The 21,653-nt window shown below is 43.5% G+C and overlaps 1 protein-coding gene across 7 annotated transcripts in view; it reads left to right on the top strand.

The window, feature by feature from the left end:
- Nucleotides 1–21,653, top strand: part of raraa (retinoic acid receptor, alpha a) — a 150,260-nt gene that overhangs the window by 64,654 nt on the left and 63,953 nt on the right. For 4 of the 7 annotated variants that reach the window (XM_044337729.1, XM_044337728.1, XM_044337722.1 and 1 more), the window contains one exon: nucleotides 2,239–2,349. Coding sequence is in view for 4 of the 7 variants with exons in the window: in XM_044337722.1 (XP_044193657.1) it covers nucleotides 2,239–2,349 (111 nt within the window). In the remaining 3 variants the exon portion in view is untranslated. Of the gene's footprint in view, nucleotides 1–2,238; nucleotides 3,123–21,653 lie in introns of all 7 variants that reach the window. The other 3 variants (XM_044337726.1, XM_044337724.1, XM_044337727.1) reach the window with 2 other exon arrangements.

Here is a 21,653-nt window from a genome sequence, read left to right as displayed (position 1 = left end):
GGCGAGTCAGGAGAGAGAGGCTTTAAAAGCAAATAAAACTATATCCAACTCCCACGGGCTTTAAAAAAAATGCTATTAAAGCTTTTGGCCTAATACAAGCGTAGCCTTAAGCCCACAAGCCCTGACCACCACACACACCAGCTCACCAGCTCGCGACAGGGTGACAAGAGAGCACTTTGACAACGATCAATAAAAATAAGGTGGTTAACAGAAGGCCAAGCCTGTAAAATCAGTTCTCTATCTGATTAAGAGACATGTCTGTGCTCTACATACTCCCACGGACACACATTCTTACTGTAGTTCGGTAACTCATTCTCAGTTATGAGTCATTTTACATGTAAGTATATCACAGCAGGTCTTTCACTGAGCCCCTATGGATCGACCGATAACAGCTCTCTGACAGTTACACAAAAGAATGTTGAGCTTATGGTTACGATGGAGCAACGCTCATGCAAAGACTCACACCACCGAGTGTGCATGTGGGGAAAAAAACAAAAACCTGTCGAGAGGATGTTACGCAGATTTCAGTGTTACAACATTAAACAGATGACAGTGACGGGAAAGGTGGACATGACAAATGTGATGCAACAGATTTCAAAGAACTGCATCACATGTGTGTACGTGCTAGACACCAGGAGGCCCTGCGTTGCTTTCGAAATACAGTTTGTGGTCTTATCTCCAGTGAGGTGTTGGGTGGGTGGGGATGATTTGACAGCATCACAGTGATTCTGCACCCATGCAGACGAGCATATTCCAGCGTACAGATGGGTGACGAATTAAAGGAAAAAACATAAATTGTGTTTTTTTTTAAAGTGTATAATGTATCCACCTTAGATCAAATGTTACCATATCCTGACCATCATTTTCAATATGTCCACTACATGTAACACATACCGTCTTACTACTGCCTACCATTGTTTTCACATTAAAATGCACTCACTGTGAAGCACACGCAGGGAGTGATGAATATCAGCATGAGCTTAACTCATCAAAATTAGCTCTCTGCAGCAAATAAACAGAGCAAAACAAAGAATATTGAAGTATTTATTTAAATTTAGTCACTCCACTTAAACCGGTCAGCAGTGTGGCATCCCTAGCCTTCACAGTCACCACATCTCAACCCAGTTTTGGATTTCGGGAACATCCTGTCACACTGTTCTCCACCAACATCATCAAAACACCAAAATGAGGAAATGTCTTTTGGAAGAACGGTGGAGAATATGCGCTGGAAGCTCGTGATGCTCCGACACTTTATGTCGGTTTTTCCTTTAGTTTGTCGACCATCTTTACCGTACACAGCTGCCACCAGTGCGCCCCCCCCCTCACCTGTCATATCCTAATGCTTTATGTACACCATACAAGTGGGAACAGGCACACAAACATGTCTGACTTGACCCCTCTCACTTTACTGGAGTTCATCCATGATGTCCCGGTGTGATTCATGCCGGAGTGCCACATTCCTGAGCAACACTGTTCATGCAAAGACACATTCCTCCTGCTTTTTCAGTGTGCGTGTTCATGATTTTTTACTCTACTTTTACTGCTCTGCATTACATCCACTGACTCATAAAAGGGGTCATTATGGTTAAAAAAAAAAAAAAAAGTCACGCACGTGTTATGACAAGCTGTTTTTTGAAGAAATATCTTTCCTCTTTCTCTTTTTATATTGTGGTGCTGGTGTACCATTTTATGATAACTGTGTTCTCTGGTACATTCATGCTATCTGTGGTTGTAACAGGTCTGTTTGTACATGTCTTGGTCTTAATTTGGAAGTAAACTCAGCAGCAGAAATCTCTAGTGGGTCCAGAACGGCGCCTTGGGTCTCATCTCTGGCTTCTGCAACTGGTGTAATTAGCAAAGTTTTCTTTTGTGTTGCTCTCTTCGCTTATGTTTTGGCTCGTCTCCCACAGTATTTGTAGTCTGTCGCTGTTAATGAGCGCGTGTATGAGCGCACAAAGCTGTGAGGAGACATCCACACACCCACTGCTCTCTTCGCAGTTTTAACACTCCATTAGATAATTAAGGCGGATGGGGTGTTTTTGTAACATTTCAGATGAGACATTACCATTAATTAGCGTCAAAAGAAAAGAACTGTTTTGCTCAGGCACTTAAGTACAAAGGGAAACGATCTTCCTACCTTGTCACTGAAGCACTAAATGATCTCTCCCTCTCTCTCTCTCTCTCTCTCTCTCTCTCTCTCTCTCTCTCTCTCTCTTTCTCTCTTTGTTTTATTTGTAGGCAGAGGCTGTGCGACGGCAAAGAGGAGGCCCGTCCGAGGAGAAGGAGAGGAGCTTTCGTCTCAGCATCATGTGATCTGCGCATTTCCTCGGAGCGCTCCGCAGTGGAAGGGTGAATCTACGCTCTCTTTTTTGGAAGCATCACAACCACTAGCACCCCTATCACCACTATCGCCACTCCTGACTGCAGTCATCAAAGTCACCTCTTCTTGACTCAACTTGCCTTCTGTCTCTTCCCCCCCCCCCCTCCCCCTCCCCTTCATCTCGGAGATAAGGAATGGCCGTGCTCCCTTCCAACTTCCCCGACGCCTCTCGCAAATAAGGCCCTTTCAGTCTGTTTCACAATACCAGAGAAAGGAGGGATAAAACACTCCAAAGTCCCCTTTTATACTTCTACTCTGTCTCTTTTTATCTTTGTTTCCTTAGTAACTCAGCCCCTAACACACGCATTCACTAAACCAACAGGATTTTTTTTTTTTTTTGCCCGGTGACATCTACTGCAGCCATTTTAAGGACACTGGCACTCAAGTTTTCAAACCTTAAGAAGATTTTTTTTTTTGTTTTTACAAATTTCCTCGGACAGACTTTTGGAATATCTACTCATCCGGCGTCCCTATGGGGGATTAAATCAGAACAGGAACCCACACTGACTCCGTTTTGGCACTGTTACATCTTGTTAAGGTGGTTTTTCAGTGAAGTCTTTTTGTGACTGGAGGTGGACTTGAGCCATCATGGCTGGGAAGGGCAACCCGATGCCGGGCCCCCACCTAAACGGCTTCCCCATGCCCACCTATTACTCCTTTTTCCCACACATGTTGGGGAGCATGTCGCCTCCAGCCCTGTCAGGACTTCCCATCAGTGGGTACAGCACCCCCTCACCAGCCAGTAAGTAAACTCTGTGACTTCACCCTTTTTTTTGGCTGGTTCATGTTTCAAATATGTGGGACTGTGTGCGCTCTGGCTATTGTTTGTTTTTTTTTTTTTAGCGACAGGAGGTGGGGAGGAGGAATATTTACTTTCCTTTGTGTGTGTCCTGGTTTACCTGTGCGGCTGTGGCACAATGTTTCCTGTAGCTCCCCCACTGTGTGTGTGTGTGTGTGTGTGTGTGTACGAACGTGTTTGCCATCGAGTCTGCCGGTAAAAGGACACTTTCATCTCTTCCTGCGTAGATCATTCCTATTTGAAAGATGAGTGTGTTGGTAAACAGAGAGCGCCAGCCACACACACACACACCCAAACACACACATACACTTACATGCCCACACACCCAGAATGCCTCCAGCGTTGTCCTTAATTTACAAGCCCACACACCTCACACTGAAACATAGAAGCATCAGCGTAGATCACAGAGAAACGAGGCAGGACAGCCAGAGAGGAACATTGTTTATTTGGGGAATTCAAAATTGGCAAGTATCCCCGAAATAAATCTCGCAAATGCTGTCGCCGTAGCCAACCCTCATACAATCAATCAAAAGCTTTAGTACTGACTTGCGAAGTTGCTTATTTGAGTCAGACTAAGTGAAAAAGTATTTTTTTTTTCTCAAGGCAATACAGGAGAAGCTTTTGTGTAGTTATACACAAGATTATCTGTTTTAACAATGAACAGTGGTGGGAGAAGTATTCAGACCCTTAACTCAAGTAAAGGTAACAGTACCACTATAAAAAAAATACTAACAGCAAATATTATCAGCAAAATTTACTTGTCTACGAAGAGTAGTCGTGCAGAATGGCCCTTATTATATAAATAATATATAATATATAAACATTAAGCTCGTGTGCAACCCCAGCAGACTGTGCAACATCGACAGACAGCAAGATAATCAATTCAACGACTACGGTGGCAGCAGAGATATGAACTAAAGGAAGGAGGTGCAGCGCCGAGACATAGTGTCAGTTTGTGTGTATTGGTGCGGACGGGCCTGGCAGACCGTGGCCTCCTCGCTCTCACAGGTTCACGAGGGGTCAGTGTATTGACTTTCTATCTGCTGGAGTTTGCGTTGGCAGTCAGCTTGGAGGGAAGTGAAGAACAGTTAGTGCCCAGCCCAGTCACTCCCACTTCCCCAATACCAGATACCCCACCTCACTAACAAAGACTGCAGCTCTCGTCAGATTCCTCTTTTTTTTTTTTACTTTTTTTTTTTTTTCACAGTTGCAAGCACGTGTTTGTGTGTGTGTGTTTGTGTGTGTGTGTGTGTGTGTGTGTGTGTGTGTCAGGCCACTCTCCCAGTGTTTGCCATGCAGGGCGGCAAGGTTCCTTCCCTTTTGCCTGGACAAACATTTCCTGTCTGTAAACACTGGAGAGCCAGGGACACCACAGCTTCCTGACGAGCACGAGTACACACTCATACACACACACTCACACACACACACACACACACACACACACACACTTTAAACATAAACACAATCTTTGCCCTTCATGCCGGCTCACTTTCTCTAACTCTCGCTCCTCCTCGCATGCAGATAACTGCAGGCATAATTCACACATGCTCACACACGCTGCAACAGAAACACACACGTATCCTCTCGTCCACACACTCAAACACACCACCTTCACCCCTTTCTCCTTCTCCTTCTTCTATCCCCCTTTCTGGCAGATCATTTCTCTCTCCCTCCCTCTTGCTTAAACACCTCTTTTTTTTTTTTTTTTTTTCCTTTTCTTTTCTCCCACATTCTCACACACACACACACACTCCGGCTAAGCCCTCACCAACCCCATTCAGCGCTGAGCAGTGACGAAAGAGAGAAAGAAAGCGAATGAGGGGGAGAGAGAGTCAGTTTATTTGGAGCTTGAGCGAGAAGGATTTGCAGAATGTTAGATTGGAGGCAAGCTAGCCGAGCGTCGGCCTTGGATTTCAACATGGCAGAGCCTCCGATGTAGGCTAAATGCATATGACTGCATGTGTGCGAGGGCGCTCGTCCCAGAAAGAATTATGCGGATTGTCCTTGTGGAGATCATTGGTTTTTCCCTTTACTGTCCAGAAAGATAGTTTTGTCCTTCTTATAAATTTTAGGGTCACGTTTTCATAAGAAAATAATGATTTTAAGTTGATTTGAATCATATCATAGGCAGCTTTTACAGAAGGTGTTAACAAGCATCTTGTATGAAGATGTAGATATGATTTGGATTATGGTTTCCAGCATTTCTGGATTTTTTTCTGCATCAAATGCTCACCGCCACCCATGTCCCTTCTTATCGAATTAAAACCCAAACCTCATATTACAGATTGATACTCGTTGATTGGAGATGTTGATGTTTATTTATTCTCTGAATACCTGATTGGATCTTCAGTCTGTCATTGTTCTTTCATGAACACCTGTACAGTATTTATTTATTTTTGTTCTATGTGAGTGCAGTGGAATCACACTTGATGCAGGTATAAACCGCAGGTGTAAATGATTTTTATGGGCAGTTCTTGAAGTGGCTGATGTTGAGTAAACAATTACGGAGCAGACGAGCCGTTTTGTTTTAATGCCGCACTTGTTCGCCCTCAGAATCTTCTTCAGTAGGCTCTAATTTTTCCTCTATTTCCTGTCCTTTCTTTCTAGTCTTTCCTCCGCTCACATTCATCCTCCACTCGTTCTCAGAGTTGTCCAGCTCTTCTGCCTCGGCCTCCTTTAGCAAACCACAATAGACCAATTATTTGGACCAAGCAGAGCAGAAGGGTTAAACTAGGCTTACAACACACACTCACTCTCCCTTCCTCTCCCTTTCTCTCTTTCTCTGTGTCTCTCCAGCGCTAGCCTCCAGGGTTATGTCTTCACATCAGATTATCTGAAAATCATCAAGTTAAGTTACGCACTGGAGCAGATCAGTTGCAGATATTGATATAACATTTATTGCCTGCAGCTTTATTATTTAAGTGAATATTATCACCATGGATTGATCACACACACACACACACACACACCCACAAGTGCACACGCTGCTATATTGAACCCCGCCAAATATCACACACCCGGTAGAATGTGCTCGTCGAGCGAGCGCTCACATAAACACGCACAACTTCCATCAGTGTTTTCGATTAAAACCTTTCCCGCCACACACGCCTGTGTGAATATGGAACTAGCCGGCAATAACGCCCCAACTATTGATCCCATTATTATCATTAAAGCCTTCCGCTGTCTGTCACCAGCTCTAACACCATGCTATTACATTAGCACGGTGTTATGAGGGATCATAATGAATGGAGCCAGCTTGCTACCTGCTGCCACGACAGACTAATTGGCTTTTCCCCACAGAGCGCTCTTGTTTCAGCAGCCACAGTAATTGCTCGGTACACAAGCATTTCCCTAGTACTGCTAACGTACACGAGCACCATCTCTTGAGTTATTAGGGAGCAAAATGGCATTTAAGAATGTACTTTTGGGCCAGGAGAAGAAATATGACAGGATATTTTCAGACCTCAAGGAAGCTTGTGTGTATGCGTCTCACCTATCCCATTAAGCAGCCCATGGTGGAATGCACTGACCATGGGTAAATATGGATATGGTAATGTTGGGCAGAGTGTGTTTGTGAGGGTTGTGCATATGTGTGTGCTGGGTTTTGGACAGACAGGTGGTTCCCCTCTGCCCCGGTGGTCTGCAGGAATCAAGGGGGCATGTCAGTACACTTCATGGGTGGCAAAAACACACACACACACACACATTTTTCACATACACACACAAGGCTTCTGGTGGTAGGGATACGGATAATGATTGTGAGAAACACTTGCTACGTGCTCTCCTTTCTGTCCAGAGTGTGTGTGGATACAAACACGTACACTATTGACTGGAGCCTTTTTTTTTTATCAGGCTACCAGGTACCAGCCATTTAGCCATTTCAGAGGGACACACACACACACACACACACACACACACACACAAACGGTACCTCATGGGAGGTGCTTGTCATTATTGGAAAGTCATTTGAGGGGTGCCGATACTCTGATGGCGAGGATGCAGGCTTATTAAACATGGCGTGTAAAACACATCTAGCATGGCAGCGCAGCACTCATTCACTCCAGCTTAATGACCTTGTTAATTAACTGCAGAGCACTGGGAGGCTGAAAAATGAGCACAAGGACTGTCCTATTCTTAAATTTTCAAAGAAGTAATTGTCTCTGCTACTTTGAGATCCGGGGAGTTGAAGAGTTTTATCCTTTTGCACTGAATCGAATTACACAAAAGTGGATTTGAGAAAGTTGAATGCATTGTGGAAAACTTTTTCAGTATTGAATAGAGCAAATATTTCTTTTTACAATGAGCTTTTTGTCTGACTGAAAACCTCCACCATTAAACATGATGATATTTTGAGGATGAGTCTATTGGTGCTTTTAGGAGGTATTCATACACAGGAAGATTCTAAGAAATTATTGCCAATACAAAGAAAAGAAAAAAAACAGATATTGGCGTAATGCAAGGGATACTGGGCTGAGGAAGGATGGAAAACACACTCTGTCTTATGCAGATATTGAAAAAAATAACAACCCACTGTGAATGCTATATTAGACTAAACTAAACTAGCCATAGTTAATAGTAATGCCACAGTAATGACAAAATGTTATGCTTCTGCTTCTGACAGGCAGCTTCAGTCGACACCGACATGCTGATGTCACTTTTAGATCGTGTGTGTGTGTGTGTGTGCATGTGTGTCTCTTGAGTGTGACTAGTGTTTAGTTTGCAGATCGGGCGTGCCTCCTTGGTGAATTTATTGTGGATTAAAGTTTGTATGTCATCAGGACAATGGGAACATCCTGAGCACAACCTGGCAGAACCTGGCTAGTGACTGAGAAAAGAGGAGTAGAAAAGAGAAAAAGAGATGTTGAGCAAAGGCAAAGTGTGAGGACACAAAATTAGTTAAAAGTGAGTGGAAGTTGAGAAAGACAGACAGAGAGTCAGAGAGGAATAGAGACAGAGATGCAAGCGTCTTGTGCAGATGTGACAGAATTAGGAGACACACACACACACACAGACACACACACACACACAGAGTCTTACACACAGGCTTTGGCAGCACCCGTTTCCCGTGCCAGCATCATGTGCCAAAACACCAGCAAGCTTAGCCAAAAGGTGCTCCCGCAAGAAGAACCCATCACCCTCTCCTCCGGCCCTCTGGCCTTCCCTTATCCCTTCTTTTTGGCGTCCGTACATCTCTTGTTCTCCCCTCATTTTCTGCAGCTCCAATCTTTTTTTCCCTCCCTTCGTCACGACTCTCTCTGTGGGCGTTTGTCCTCTTTTCTCTGCCTGATCCATCCTTCCGTGTCCGCTCAGCTCCTTTCCACTCCCTCAGCCCCCCCCCCCCCCCAAACCCCTTTTCTCTTTCTTTTCCTCTCTCTCTTTCTTTCTCTATCTCTTGCTCTCTCATTCTGTCTTTCTTTCTATAGGGTTTTTTTTCTCCCCCCCCTTCCATGGCCGCTTATGCAAATACAGGCCCTCCTTTTCAAAGAGCTGTCTGCCCATAATCCGACGGATGGCTCCATTTTCAGGGGTGCTACACGCGCACGCACACACTTGCACATTTGTGCGCACAGAAAAGGCAGAATGCATCACACACTCTATTAGGAATACAAGGACACATGCTATCTCTCATAAACATTCACGCCAACTGGCACATACATGCACACATGCATACACACACACACACATAAACACAGAGAGAAAGCCCGCCTCTGCAGCATGGGTGTTATATTTTGAGCAGTGAGCGCTTTAAGCTGTAGTTGGGCCATAACAACTTCAAAACCAGCAGGCTGTCGCCAGCAGCCATGCAGCACTCAGTTGGGTAAACACTGGCATAATCTAAATCTCTCTCTGATGTGCCAGCGCAAGTATCTTTTTTTCTGCTCTCTTCAAAGGCCCCGCAAGGAAGTCAAGACAAGGGTAAAGCGATAAGAACTCCCTCTTTTTTTTTTTTTTTCCTCTCCTTCAATTCGGCTTTCCTATCCTTTCCTTCAACCCACTCTCGCACTGACCCCCTTCTCCTTCCTTTTATCTCTTCTCCCCTCCCCACACATACACACACACACACACACACACACACACACACACATATATCTCTATCTTCTTATGCCCTTTTTGCAGTACCCATTGCATACAGCCATAATTCACACTGCCGCATACATTCAAATGTCAATGACTCTCTCACAGGCATCATTCCTCTATTGTCCTTTGATAAGTGGTAGGAATGACGGCATATATCAAAATATAGGGCAGTTACCTAATGGAGGAGACGAGGGGAGGGAAGGAAAGGAGAGAGCTAAGGGAAGGTTCTGAGATGTTGTGCGGGTCGGCCCTGCACAGCTCGGAGAGTGATTGAATTATCAAGCAGAGCTTTGCTTGTTGTCCAAGGGGGTTTCAGAGGGAAAGCCCTTTTCTCGGCGGCTAATGCGCTTTTTCAGCTCAGCACAATGGCTGGCTGTGTTGCGCAAAAGGGCTAAGAGAGCTCTGTTCGGCCAGAGCTTATGGGGCCACCAGCTCTCTCTTGGCACCTCTCTAAGGGGCCCCTGGCCACACTTAACCTTAAGGCTGTCTGCTAGCATTAGCACACAGCCTCCTCAGAGTGGGGAAGATAATACCCACAAGACAGCATTAGCACATTATAGGGCTAGTGTACCATGTGCTAACTAATGCTAAATGAATTGTGCTGTGTTTAGATAATCATTAGCATTCCAGAGATCTGTGAACACCCACAGTTTTTTCGCTGTGGCCGCCTTCTGAGTCTCTCCGCCGTATTCATGGCTCTTTTCAGTTGTGAAAGAGGAGTCTTTGTTTTTATACCTTACTTAGTCTAGTGTTCTCACTGCATTTTTAGTCGAGGCTCTGAAGTATCGTATCAAGTCGCGCACTGAATACTTAAACACTGTTACAGTACTGAGCTGTGCTTCATGATACCGGGATACAAGAAAACCTTTAAAAGCAAATAAAATGTACGATTTAGAGATATTTCTTACTCATGAAAAGAGTGATTCTGTAGTCACTATTTCATCCAACCTTGGATGTCATTTGTGTCTGTAGCCTCTTTTTGAACCATGCAAGCTCTTACCTCAAGAGGGTATCCGTGTTATTACAATTTCCACTTCAAATTACCTTCGTATTCGGCAAACATAGAGAACATCTGATAATATTAGTCTTGTATGAGTCATCATCTCCCTAATTTGTGTGTTTTCTTCCTGTGGATGGAGAATTATTGGGACTGCAGTGGAAATTATTAATCAGGGGTTTGATTGCGTGTTAGGGTGTGAATGTAGAAAGAGGAAGTCGTTAAATTTGAGTCATTAAACTGTATTTCAGGGGGAAGTAAGTAGTAAAATATTGGCTTTGCTCCTCTGTGACTATTGTTATATCTATCAGTATTTTAATCATTACAAAATAGAAAGAGGTAGTTCTTGATAGATGACAATACTTATGCTGGGAAATCACTGGGGCCATTGATAAATCCAGTAACGGGAAAAGCAGCTCCCCCGCGCACGTCTGTCCGGACTTCAACTACGGAAGAACCACGGAGCTTGTGCCAAAAAGCAGTAGATATTCGGGACTGTGATTGTTACGAGTGTAGAGGGGAAAGGAAACACACACATATGCACTCCAGACGGGATTAAAATCACTAATCAGCGCATGCAATATTAAAACCAACAAAACCCCCCTTACATAAATAAATTCCATCTGATGAGTGTATCCTGTGTGAGCGTGCTGCACGGAGGAACACAGATGTGGTGGTGTAAAATCCTAAATCATACCAGGCTCGCAGGTAATTGTGATCCAGGGAAATTAGAGTTTATGTCTTTTTATTTGAATACATACAGAAATAGCACTGGAAAAGAAAAGACAGGAGTAGTGCGTCTTCTCCTTTTAAGTGTGGTATTTAATAATCTGAAGGAATTTGATATAAAAGCTTATAAGCAGTAATTGTTTTTTTTATTTACTTGTGGTTTATACAGTATATGAGTCAAACCTTCCACTCTTTGTCTTTTTAATGTCTTTTCTTTTCTTCTACTTCATTTATAGTTTCTTTAAAAAATACACGATGTGTAGACAAAACCGTGTGCTGGTGGTTCTCATTTACATTCCATTACTTGGCGTTCATTTTTTCATCCTCCTCATTTCTCTGATCTCTCTTTTTCTCTCTGTGGCCTCTCCCCCCCCCCCCCCCTTTTTTTTTTTTTTTCCCTTCATCAGGAACAAACAGCTGTTCCGCAGTTAGCCTGTGATCAGTGTTAAGAGACACCTTAATGTTGCACTGCCTCTCTCAACCTTTCTCATTCTTCCTCACTCTCTGTTGCTGGCACACACAAAAACACACACGCACACACACTCATATGCTCCCTTTCTCCTTTTCACAGAGCCATCGTGTATGTATGCCCACGCTCAGCAGACACAGAAGATGTGATTAGTGACACAGTTTTGCCTTCCATTTGAAATGGCCTTTAAACAACTGGTGTGCATTATGCCTTGAGTAGTCCCCTAATTTGGTCTGCCCTGTGCAACAAACAGATGGTCACACGCTCTCACAGTCGCAGCCACAAAACTTTGTGCCAGGAAGTCATTTTTATCCGCCTACTTCTTTTATTTCTAAATTTTGTTTTTTTGCCACTCTCGCTATCATAACTTTTTATTAGTGAACTACTCGACAAATAACCTTGCAGCAATTCTCTGTTTTTAATCCTGCGTCATGTTGGATGGATTAGACTGCAGCATTTCCCATGTTGTTTTTACACGTAAACTGTTGATGGCCGTGAAACTGGTCAGATCTGGTGGAGTTGCCGAGGAATTTCACAGTCGGTGACATTGACTGATCAGCTAGTGCCAAGATAAAATCTTTGAGATAGGCGCGCACACACACACACACACACACACACCCCCACACACACAAAGGCCATTCTTGCACTGACTGTAACAAAAACACATTTTTCTTGTCTCCTAACTCAGACAGACTTCCACACAAACATGCCCATTTAAGTCATTAATACACAATATGAGATTCTCCAATTCTTGACGTGTGGCAGACCCCACGAATAGCAAGTGGTTTTACGGATCTTTTCTCTCTCTGTCGCTGAAGCTCACAGAATATGCATTTCGACAAAATACCAGCACCGCACATTACACAACAGCCTTTTGATCAACCGCTCGCTTTGTGTACACTGTGCACCAAAGAGAAACCAAAAACAGAGAAAACTTTCACACAGCCAGACAGTTAGAGATGATTGTGGTTTGTCATAAGAATTGCTCATGTGAGGGTCAGGAGAGGCCAAACCAGCCACAGTTCTTTTGTTGTGAATGGTTTCCGAAACAGACAATCAGACAGTCGCGGCGACTTCACACACACAGGGATTGACTACGTGTGCGTTGGTTTAAAAAGTTGGCAGGATTTGAACTTTTTTTTTTTTTTTATTCTTCACAGAACTACTTGTCACCTTGTGCAACAATATGAATGTCTTTGAGGAAAGTTTGTCCTAAAGCGGGCTCCACTATCCACAGATTTAAACAGTTATCAAGTCTGGCTTCTTTCTATGATGGCCGGCTTTTCACCCCGCCTTCAAGCGTGGATGTTTGGAAAGGCTATTTTGCCTTCAGACATGGTCAGACAACACGTCACAAGAGCAAGTTTGTTGCGTGCACACACTTGTGATTAGGCTGAGGGATATTACAGTTTAATACAACCTGGGTCTTATGTTATTATTACTCACCAAGTTAATCCCTGAGATCGCAGCGACATTGCCACAAAGAGACGGGGGCAAGAAACACAAATAATCACAAATAATCAGACAGTAGACGAACGGTAAAAACATTGCTCAAACTGTCCGTTATAAACATCCATCATAGTTTTACAGAACAACTCTCTGGTTCTGCTTTGAACTATTGTGTCTGCACACAGTTTACCCTTTCATTAAGGGATTATTACCAACATTTCAGGTGCGCTCACTTGTAGTTTTACCTCCAAACAAAGTGGTTTAGGCTTATTAGTGTTCGCCGTGTTCCCAGATCACAGCAATTATTTTGATGAGCACAATGCTATCATTACCAAAATGATGGCTTCAAACTAAAAGCGACCAACGTTGTAATAAACTGGGATTATCCATTTAAACTCAGACTGTGACCGACCGCATACTCTGTGACTCTTTGTGAAGCGCTACGAGTAAAGCAGGATAGGAGGCAGCGGTGACTGATCATAGAGAGAGAGAGAGAGCAAGAAAGAGTGACGCTACATACTGAGGGTCAAACCCAAGACCTCACTCTCTGACCCAGAGACCCCTCTAATCGCTCATTCTTTCAAAGAAAGAGACAAGACTGAAGAGGAGGTTAGGAACAAGGAGAGAAAGATCAAGAGAGGGGGGGGGGGGGGGGGGGGGCAGAGAGGGAAGTGAAGGGCCCCTGCAGGCATCTTAAATCACAACATGCCCAGACATACCTTTCACCAAAGAATCAGGAGCAGATTCACACTTTCCACAAATGACCACTTACTTACTTGAGTACCTGCAGCAATATGCAGGTGGGCTGGGATCGGCGGTAAAGGGAGCCTCCGTGTTTCTGTATATATATCAAACTCTTGTTCGTGTTCTTTTTTGTTCAACACATCTCCAAAATACTGAACTCATACCCTTCTGTAAATACAGAACGTCAGTTGTTTTGTTTTGTAAGCTTGTGTTTATGCCCCAGAATGGAGGTAAAATGTCTCTGTTTACTGTTAACACAGAGAAAGAGAGAAACAGAGGGAGGGAGAGGTCAGGTGGTGCCAGAGATGGGATTTCGCTGATTCAATATTTACTCATCAAACAGAACTATTTCCTGTAAGCACTTGGCCAAAACTCTTGCTCTCACCACCTCGCTCTTTCGGCTCTCCGTCTACTTTTGTTTTTATCTCTTTCTCCCCCCCCCCCCCCCCCCCCCAGGTCATCTTTCTGGCCGTTCCCCTTTTTCATCGTCGTAAACTTTAACAACCATTTGTTTTCCCTCCCCAGCCCCGCTGACGTTTGTCTTTATTTACTGCATCTTCTCTCTCTAGAATTGGCTTCTTCTTCTTCTTCTTCTTCTTCTCTCTCTTTCTCTCACCACTGCAGTCCTTCATCCTTTTTTTCCTCATCTCTCCAACTTCATGTCCACCATCCAAAAGATATTAGACATCGAATAAACAATGAGCAAACATCGGTCTATCCAGCCAGGCGTTCAGACTGAGTGACTGAGTTTCAACTAGCTGATAATCAAGTTGTATACACAGTGTGAGTGATCTGGACTGACTTGGGGAGTTATGCTTTAAATATTATACTAACCGAAGTCCTCATGTGCAAGAGAAAAAGTGTCTGAGCATTTGATTAAGTCCAGAAAATGTCCACACATGTTTGAATTTTCTGTGTGTGAGTTTATCTTTCTTTGTCCCTGTGGGTTTGGCTGTTAAGCAAACGTAGTATATTTTCGTTCACGTATACACATACGCCGCAACCGTGAACAGCGCACAGACAGCGAGCGTAAGAGTGTGTTTCTGGAGTGCATTAGGTAGTTTTCTGCTGGGAAGACAACTATATGGCCTCTCTGCTCTTCCGCCCCCCAACACTGAAAAAAGAAGACCGCTCAGTCCTGGCAGATGTGCTGTCAAAGCCGACTTCTCTCAGACCTTTGAAAAATAGCCTTTATGTCAAAACCAGATCGCTTGGACTCAAGGTACACATGGAAAGTAGTGGGAGAGCTCCAGGGGGAAAAGGTTTTGAGGGGAATATTTTTAAGTCTTTATCATGAAGGTAGTCGTCTGTCTGTCGACACGTTTGGTGTGGCTGCTTGTGCTTTATGCCCAGAAGCTGACGTCGTTTTCCCAAGTGGTGCTTGTGTGTGTTTGCGCACGTGCACGCACATCTGTCCGTTTTTCACTCTGTGTGTGTGTGTGTGTGTGTGGCTGTGGATTGGAAACCATCCCACCCAAATGTACCCAAAGCTGGCATGCCCGCTGTAGCTGAGAAGACATCGTGTAACCGGACCTCAGATCAGGAAGAACTTGTTTATTGTCTGTGAAGACTCTCGGATTCTTCGATTCTTGAAGACTCATCCAAAGGGCCTCTTCAAGCCTTCTGGATATATACTTGTATTTTCATATATAGGTCTCTTGATTCCTCCTAGACCTCCTCCTTTTCTTTCCATAAACTGTTTTGTTGTGCTCCCCCCTTAGGTAAAGAGCTCTTACTGCTGTTAGCCCTCGCTCCCATTATTTTCTCTCATTGTAATGGTCGGTCTTCGGAGGGGAAGTAGAGGGAGGAAGCAGTTCATAATTAAATTTCATCACCATGTTGTGCACTCACTCTAGACCTAATTAACCCCCCCTCTTATTTTGTTCCATCTGTACCGTTCCTCAGACCTATTTGGTCAGTGGGATTGTGCCCATAATACATGAAGGATAAGTTCTATGACAGAAAAATGAATAATGGCACTCACATATATTTGGCAGGCACTTCAGATTGTAAGACCAGTTTTCTGATGCACATCTACTCTTGTTGAGAGGAGACTCGCTGTTCATGTCGGCCTATTCATCTCTCTAACAAATGGAGCTTTGTAAATGCAGTTGTTGCAAACAGAACTTCATATAATTAGACCAACATCTAAACTGGTTCCCACTGGCCACAGTCTGATCACTTGTTACTTAATGCAGAAGAAAACTTTTGGGATTGTGTATGTAGTTTATTCCCCAAGTTTTGGGAAATTTGCTTTTTCGCTTTCTTGCAGAGAATCAGATGAAAAGATTGATGCCACTCTCGTGTCTGTACAATAAATATAAAGCTACCAGCAGCAGCTGGTTAGCTTAGCTTAGCATAACGACTGAAAACAAGGGGAAAACACCTTGCCTGGCCAGTCACTTGCTGTGTTGTCGTCGCCGTGAGGTCGCCAAGGCAACCAGCGACCAGGAAATGACTTAAGCAGCCAAGAAACAATCCAGCACTTAATCACCCGTTAAGCCACAGTCTGTCATTTTTACACGTCGGTGCACAGATGAAACAAGCAAGATGTAACATAGTAGTTAGTTAGCTTTAGAGGTGTTTTGTTACTCTTGGACAGTCTTTGCTAAGCTAAGCTAAGCTAACTTAAAGATATGAGAGCAGCCCATATTGATTTTCTTATCTAAATCTCAGCAAAAAATAGAGTAAGCATATTTCCTAAAATATATCAAAACTATTCTTTTAATCAACATCATTAAACATGTCCCTGTATTTTCCTCCAAAACCATGAATCCATCTGAAGCTTGATATGTTGAAGTTATGAGAGGAATCTTATTCTCATGTCAGCTTGCAAGCAGGGACATATACTCCACATTGTACATCGTCATTCGTGCTGGTTTGTTTTTGGGTAAATTTAGTCTCCAACATGTTTGGTAGCCATTTTATATGTCGGAGTGACTACATGCAAAAGTGCTTCACAGGGCTTTTACTTTTGTCAGAAGTACCTCAAGTGTTGTGTTTCAGGACTTTGAGAAGGCACTGGAATGAATGCTCACTCATACACACACACATACACACACACACACAAGCACACACACAAGCACACACAAGCGCGCACACACACTGAGGGAAGTTCGCTCCTCCCCTTGCAGACTTCAAAGCTAGCTGTCCCTCGAGGAACTTCAAACGCTTGGGAGGCCATTAAAAGACAAAAATTATTTTCTGTAAGGTCGTAATTTATTTGATTGAAAAATGAAACCACTAACCCAACAGACATTATTTTTCCTTCCCAGGGTCTGCTTTACCAGGCAGAACCTAAATTGCTACCAGGTGGGAATCCTCTTAAGGGCAGAAAGGCTCCGACTGAAGACCTGAAGCTTTTTTGCTTGCTCTTGTCTTCCAGCCTCCCCTTTGAGTCCATATCTAATTTTGTCTCGGCCTCCTTCTCCGTCTCCCTCTCCGTTTTTCTTTAGGACGTCATTCCTTCATTAACGGCTAGATGAATAAATGCACACACATTAACAAGTCTGTTTTGAAGTCCTTATGTTCCGTGGAAGCGAAGTCCTCGGTGCCTCACAACCATCAGTCAATGAAGAAAGATAAAAGAGGTGTAGAAGGAGTCTGCCGAGTGTGTTTGAGAGAAATGGGGGGGCCATGCAGTGAAATTCAAGCACGCGAGAGAGTGATGGACTTGAGGGAGTGTGTGTTGTGAGACGGAGAGACAGGTGAGAAGTTTGAGGGACTGAATTAAGAGAGTGGGTGGGTGTGGAGTGTCCTCAAGGAGAAGAGAGGGATGAGGAGGAAGACTAGGAGGGGAAAGGTACTTGAGAGATGGTACAGATTGATGGAAGCCAGCATACAGACAGAAAGAAGTAGATGATAAAAGACTTAGAAGATTAAATATAACCCTTCTTACTTAAATATTAAATAAATGTTAAAGATAAATTATACCAATAAGAGTGTAAAGGTGCAGTTTTGCAGCTACCTTAGAAAAACATGACCATAAAAAGTTTATGTTTATATATATTTCTTGGTCACTTTTGTCGTTTTCTTATTACTTGAATAATTGAACAAATATGGACAAAACAGTATTGCATTAAGATATTTTCAGGGCAGATAAAGTGGGCTTGGATGGCAGAAATTTCTTAAGCTATTTAAAACTTAAAAATCAAGGAAAAAGTAAGGTTTTTTTGTCAGCCCTGCAGAACCTCACTATTCTCACTATTTGCACTTAACAGTCAACAGTAGTATCAGGAGAAATCTGTCAATCAAGAGGTACAGATGCCAATTTCTCCAGCAATGGAGCAGAATTCACCTACACAATTAACTCTGAGATTTTGGAAATCAATAATTGAAGTAGATGCTCACAAGGCCGGTTGAAGGAATTTAGGTGCTCACTGAAAATGACATCATTCATTATAAAACAGCCGCTTGGATGCTCAGATGCTTAAATACGAGTTTGACCAGTGGACCGGTCGGTGTCTACTCATGTCAAACAGCTATTGTAGTGACTGTACAGGTGTTCACTGTAGCTAGCTAGCTATGCACCAATCAGGTGTGTGTCTGTGTGACAGATGTAGCCTTCTGCTATATTCTTCAAGTCTCTCACTTTTCTATTGTCTTTGTACATTTGCAAAGTAGATTCATGAAGCCCTGTAATTTTTTTGCTCAAGTTTTGCCTTCTTCCCAGTTTTCATTGCAAACTTGTGCCTATCCGTGACACCGTGCACCTTTCCATTGGCTTACTCCTGTAAAATTCGCTTCTCATTCTGTCTGAACATACCTGAAGAGCATCTGAAGACAGTTTGCCCCTTTAAGTCTTGGTGAGACATCTGCTGTGGGACTCGGGGGACCGGATTATGTGCAGTTAGAAGCAAACAGAGATGGTGTACTGTGGCTTTACACCAACGATATCACTACAACAAAACAATGCAGGGATCTGTGTTACTGTGGGCCAGTTGTTACAAGTTTGGGGTAAAGAAGAAAAACATTTGAACAAGGAAAGACAAGTTTGAAACCTTATGAAACGCCAAGACACAGCACGGGGGCCTGGTTGTACTGCTCTTGAAACTGAATCACAACTGCAAAAAAAAAAAAAAAAAAAATGCATCCACCATGTTACAAGGAATTCTTTGTGGCATGTACATGTATTTTGCCAGACAGCCAGGTCTCATTGAAATGAATCAAGAAACTTGCGTTATTCAACACAAAGGGAGTTTGTGTTTCTGTGGGTTGTTTTTTTTTTTTTATCTGTATGTGTTTGAGTGTGAGACAGAGACAGAAAAAAATGTGTTTTTCACAGCTTAGAGGCCGACATTTTAACCAACTGTCTGGCGGTTTGACCACTCAGCACATTAATTACTCATTTCGAGTCTGTCTGCATGTCGCTGAGTGTATTTCATACTTCCATGTGGATGTTCCCACTGTTTGTTTATGAGCGTGCCTTGTGTGTTCCTGCGTCTGTGTGCGTGTACACCGCTGATGAAATTGCGTCCTCTCCTCCTCCTCCTCCTCTTCCTCCTCCTCCTCCTCCTCCTCCTCCTCCTAATGTTATCTCACTTCCTCTGGGCCCCCGACAAACCCACCAAACAGGGAGAAAATAGAGCGCTTTATTGGGACGCCTGTCAGGACTCCCCCTGGATTTATGGCCAACAGACAGCGTTTATCACTCAGCCGAGAGAGGCAGAGAAAAAAAAAAAAAAAAACGGGCGGGAGGGAGAGGAGAGGAGGGAGAAGAAAAACAGAGTAAAGGAACAGAGCGATCCTGTCCTCCATTTGCATATAGACCTGTTCAAACTGACTGGAACCGTCTCTGGAAAGGGATCATTAAATTATTACGTTGTTAACATCTTGAATACATTCACAGCGCAAACCAGTTGATGTTTGTTGAATTTATTATTTCAACTGTTCAAGATTGTAGAAGGCTAATTGCACATTTTTGCTTGTTTGCAAAAGGCAAAGCCCGTAGAACAAACATAATTTCAGTTGCTTTGATTGATCAACAACAGATAGCGACGAGGTGCTAACAAAAGGTTGAGTCATGAGCTTTTCGGCATGTAATTAGCATCTGTTTTGGCGGCCCAGAATTGATATAGGAGTTGGGTTTTATTGCTGTGTTTGAATGCTTGGAAATGCTTTTGTCTACTGCATTTTCTTTTCCATTTTCTATCTTCACTCTCTGTTTATCTTCATTTTGGTCTTGGAAGTCCCAGCCAAAAATGTGGAAAAATGATTCAGCACAGGCCAAATGTTCATTACTTTTTTAAATAAATTACCAGTTATAATGACTTTGATATATGCTATGACCATATAGAGTGCACTGACTTTTTTTTTTGTTGAAAGAAATTTTCCAAACCTTACTAAAATTACCATGCTCTTATGTCAGACTATTTCTCATGAATGGAGGCTGTGCAGTGCTGACTGAGTCATTTTATTTCCTTTATTTTTTACTATCAGAGCTGTTTTCGTGGTCTCCTCGGTGTTGTTCCTGCCATCATTAACATTGGCTGTTAATCCTGTGGTCTGAGTCATCATTAGGCTATTGCTAACCTTGTTTTAGTAGTAGCTGATTTTTAGTTGAATCATTCTCATGTTTCAGTCGTTGACTAAGCGCTACCCTGTTCCTCAGTACTGTACTTGAGATCCTCTTGTGTGATCATCCAAGTTGTTGCTTTCTTTGCAAGTGCAGCTTCACTGATAATGATTGGAGGTCAGAATAAACCTTTTTATGGCCTTGGTGACTTTACAGCGTGCCGATAATGATTTAGTTTGCAGTAGACAACAGTCTAATGGAGCCGCAAGTTTCCTTGTAATGTAAATATCCACCACTGTTTGTGCAACACGAGCAGTTGACAGAATTTACATCATGCGGACTCTCACGGCTGTACAGATGCAAAAAGTATCATTCGTGGTGATGATTTTGCATAGCAAGTGTAAGCATCCACACATGTTTGACCACTTTTGCATATTGCACCCATTGTAGCACTATCAGAATTATGTGTGCATCCATTGTCCGTGTTCCCGCCCGCTTGGAGTATATCCAGCTTTTCAGTAGCAACGTGCATCATCTCTATCAAACCAGCTTTGAGTTTTCATGACTTAGATATGACGACGATGACGCCGTGGAACGCTGACATCGCAGACAAACTAAGAGCTTATTGGAAGAAACTATTTATAAAAGGGATGAGAGTCTCAGGGGAGAGTTCACAGTCCTTCATCTTCTATCTCCCTCTACCTTCTCTCTCCATCCTCCGTCTCTGTCTGCTGAGAGGATGAATTAGGGATGACAGAGCCTCTGTACAGGCTTTTAGCGAAGGGGAAAAGGAAGGAGGGAGGGAGGGGGAGCAGTGGGTTAACGGAGTCATTAACACATGATGATTTAACTGGTTTGATTTAGTGCTGCGCTACGCTTTTCTGGCATCTTAGGCTATCCTCCTGTGGATCGGAGGGGAAAGAATTTTCTTTTCCCTCGCAACATCCTTCCTTCCTGCCCCTGAGGAGTTCCCCTCTGCGCGCTCTTATGCAGCGTCTCCTCTCTCACCTTCTCCTCTTTTTTTGTGCGCATCTTTCTTCATCTAACACAACCCCTCCTTTTTTATCATGTTTCCCTCCACCTCATGATCCGACTCTCACTTTCTCCTTCTCATTTTCTCTCTTTCTCCATCTCCTCCCCAGTGCTCATGTGTATTAAGATTTAATGCCCCCAAACAAGCTTTCTGTGTCAGCCCACTGAGAGTGTCAGCAGGGGCACTCTGTTCCCCCTTCTGTCTCTGCTGTGAGAATCGCTCTCAAAGCTGCTTAGGCACACACACTCGCTCATGGGGCGCTTGTGTTTTTGGGCACAAAAATACACACTTGCGGGAACACACACACACACACACACACACACACATGCAGTCTCACACGCTTCGGAACAGAGTTTGTCCACACACTGTGCCTGAGGACAGTGTCACGCAGGGTCCGGCCAGGCCTCGGCTCAACCCAGCCGGAAGGATCACTTCATGCGCTGTAGGAGTGTGTGTGTGTG

Source organism: Thunnus albacares, chromosome 20 (assembly GCF_914725855.1).
Source record: "Thunnus albacares chromosome 20, fThuAlb1.1, whole genome shotgun sequence".
In the NCBI taxonomy this organism is placed as follows: Eukaryota; Metazoa; Chordata; class Actinopteri; order Scombriformes; family Scombridae; genus Thunnus; species Thunnus albacares.
This window is presented reverse-complemented; position numbering and strand designations above follow the sequence as displayed.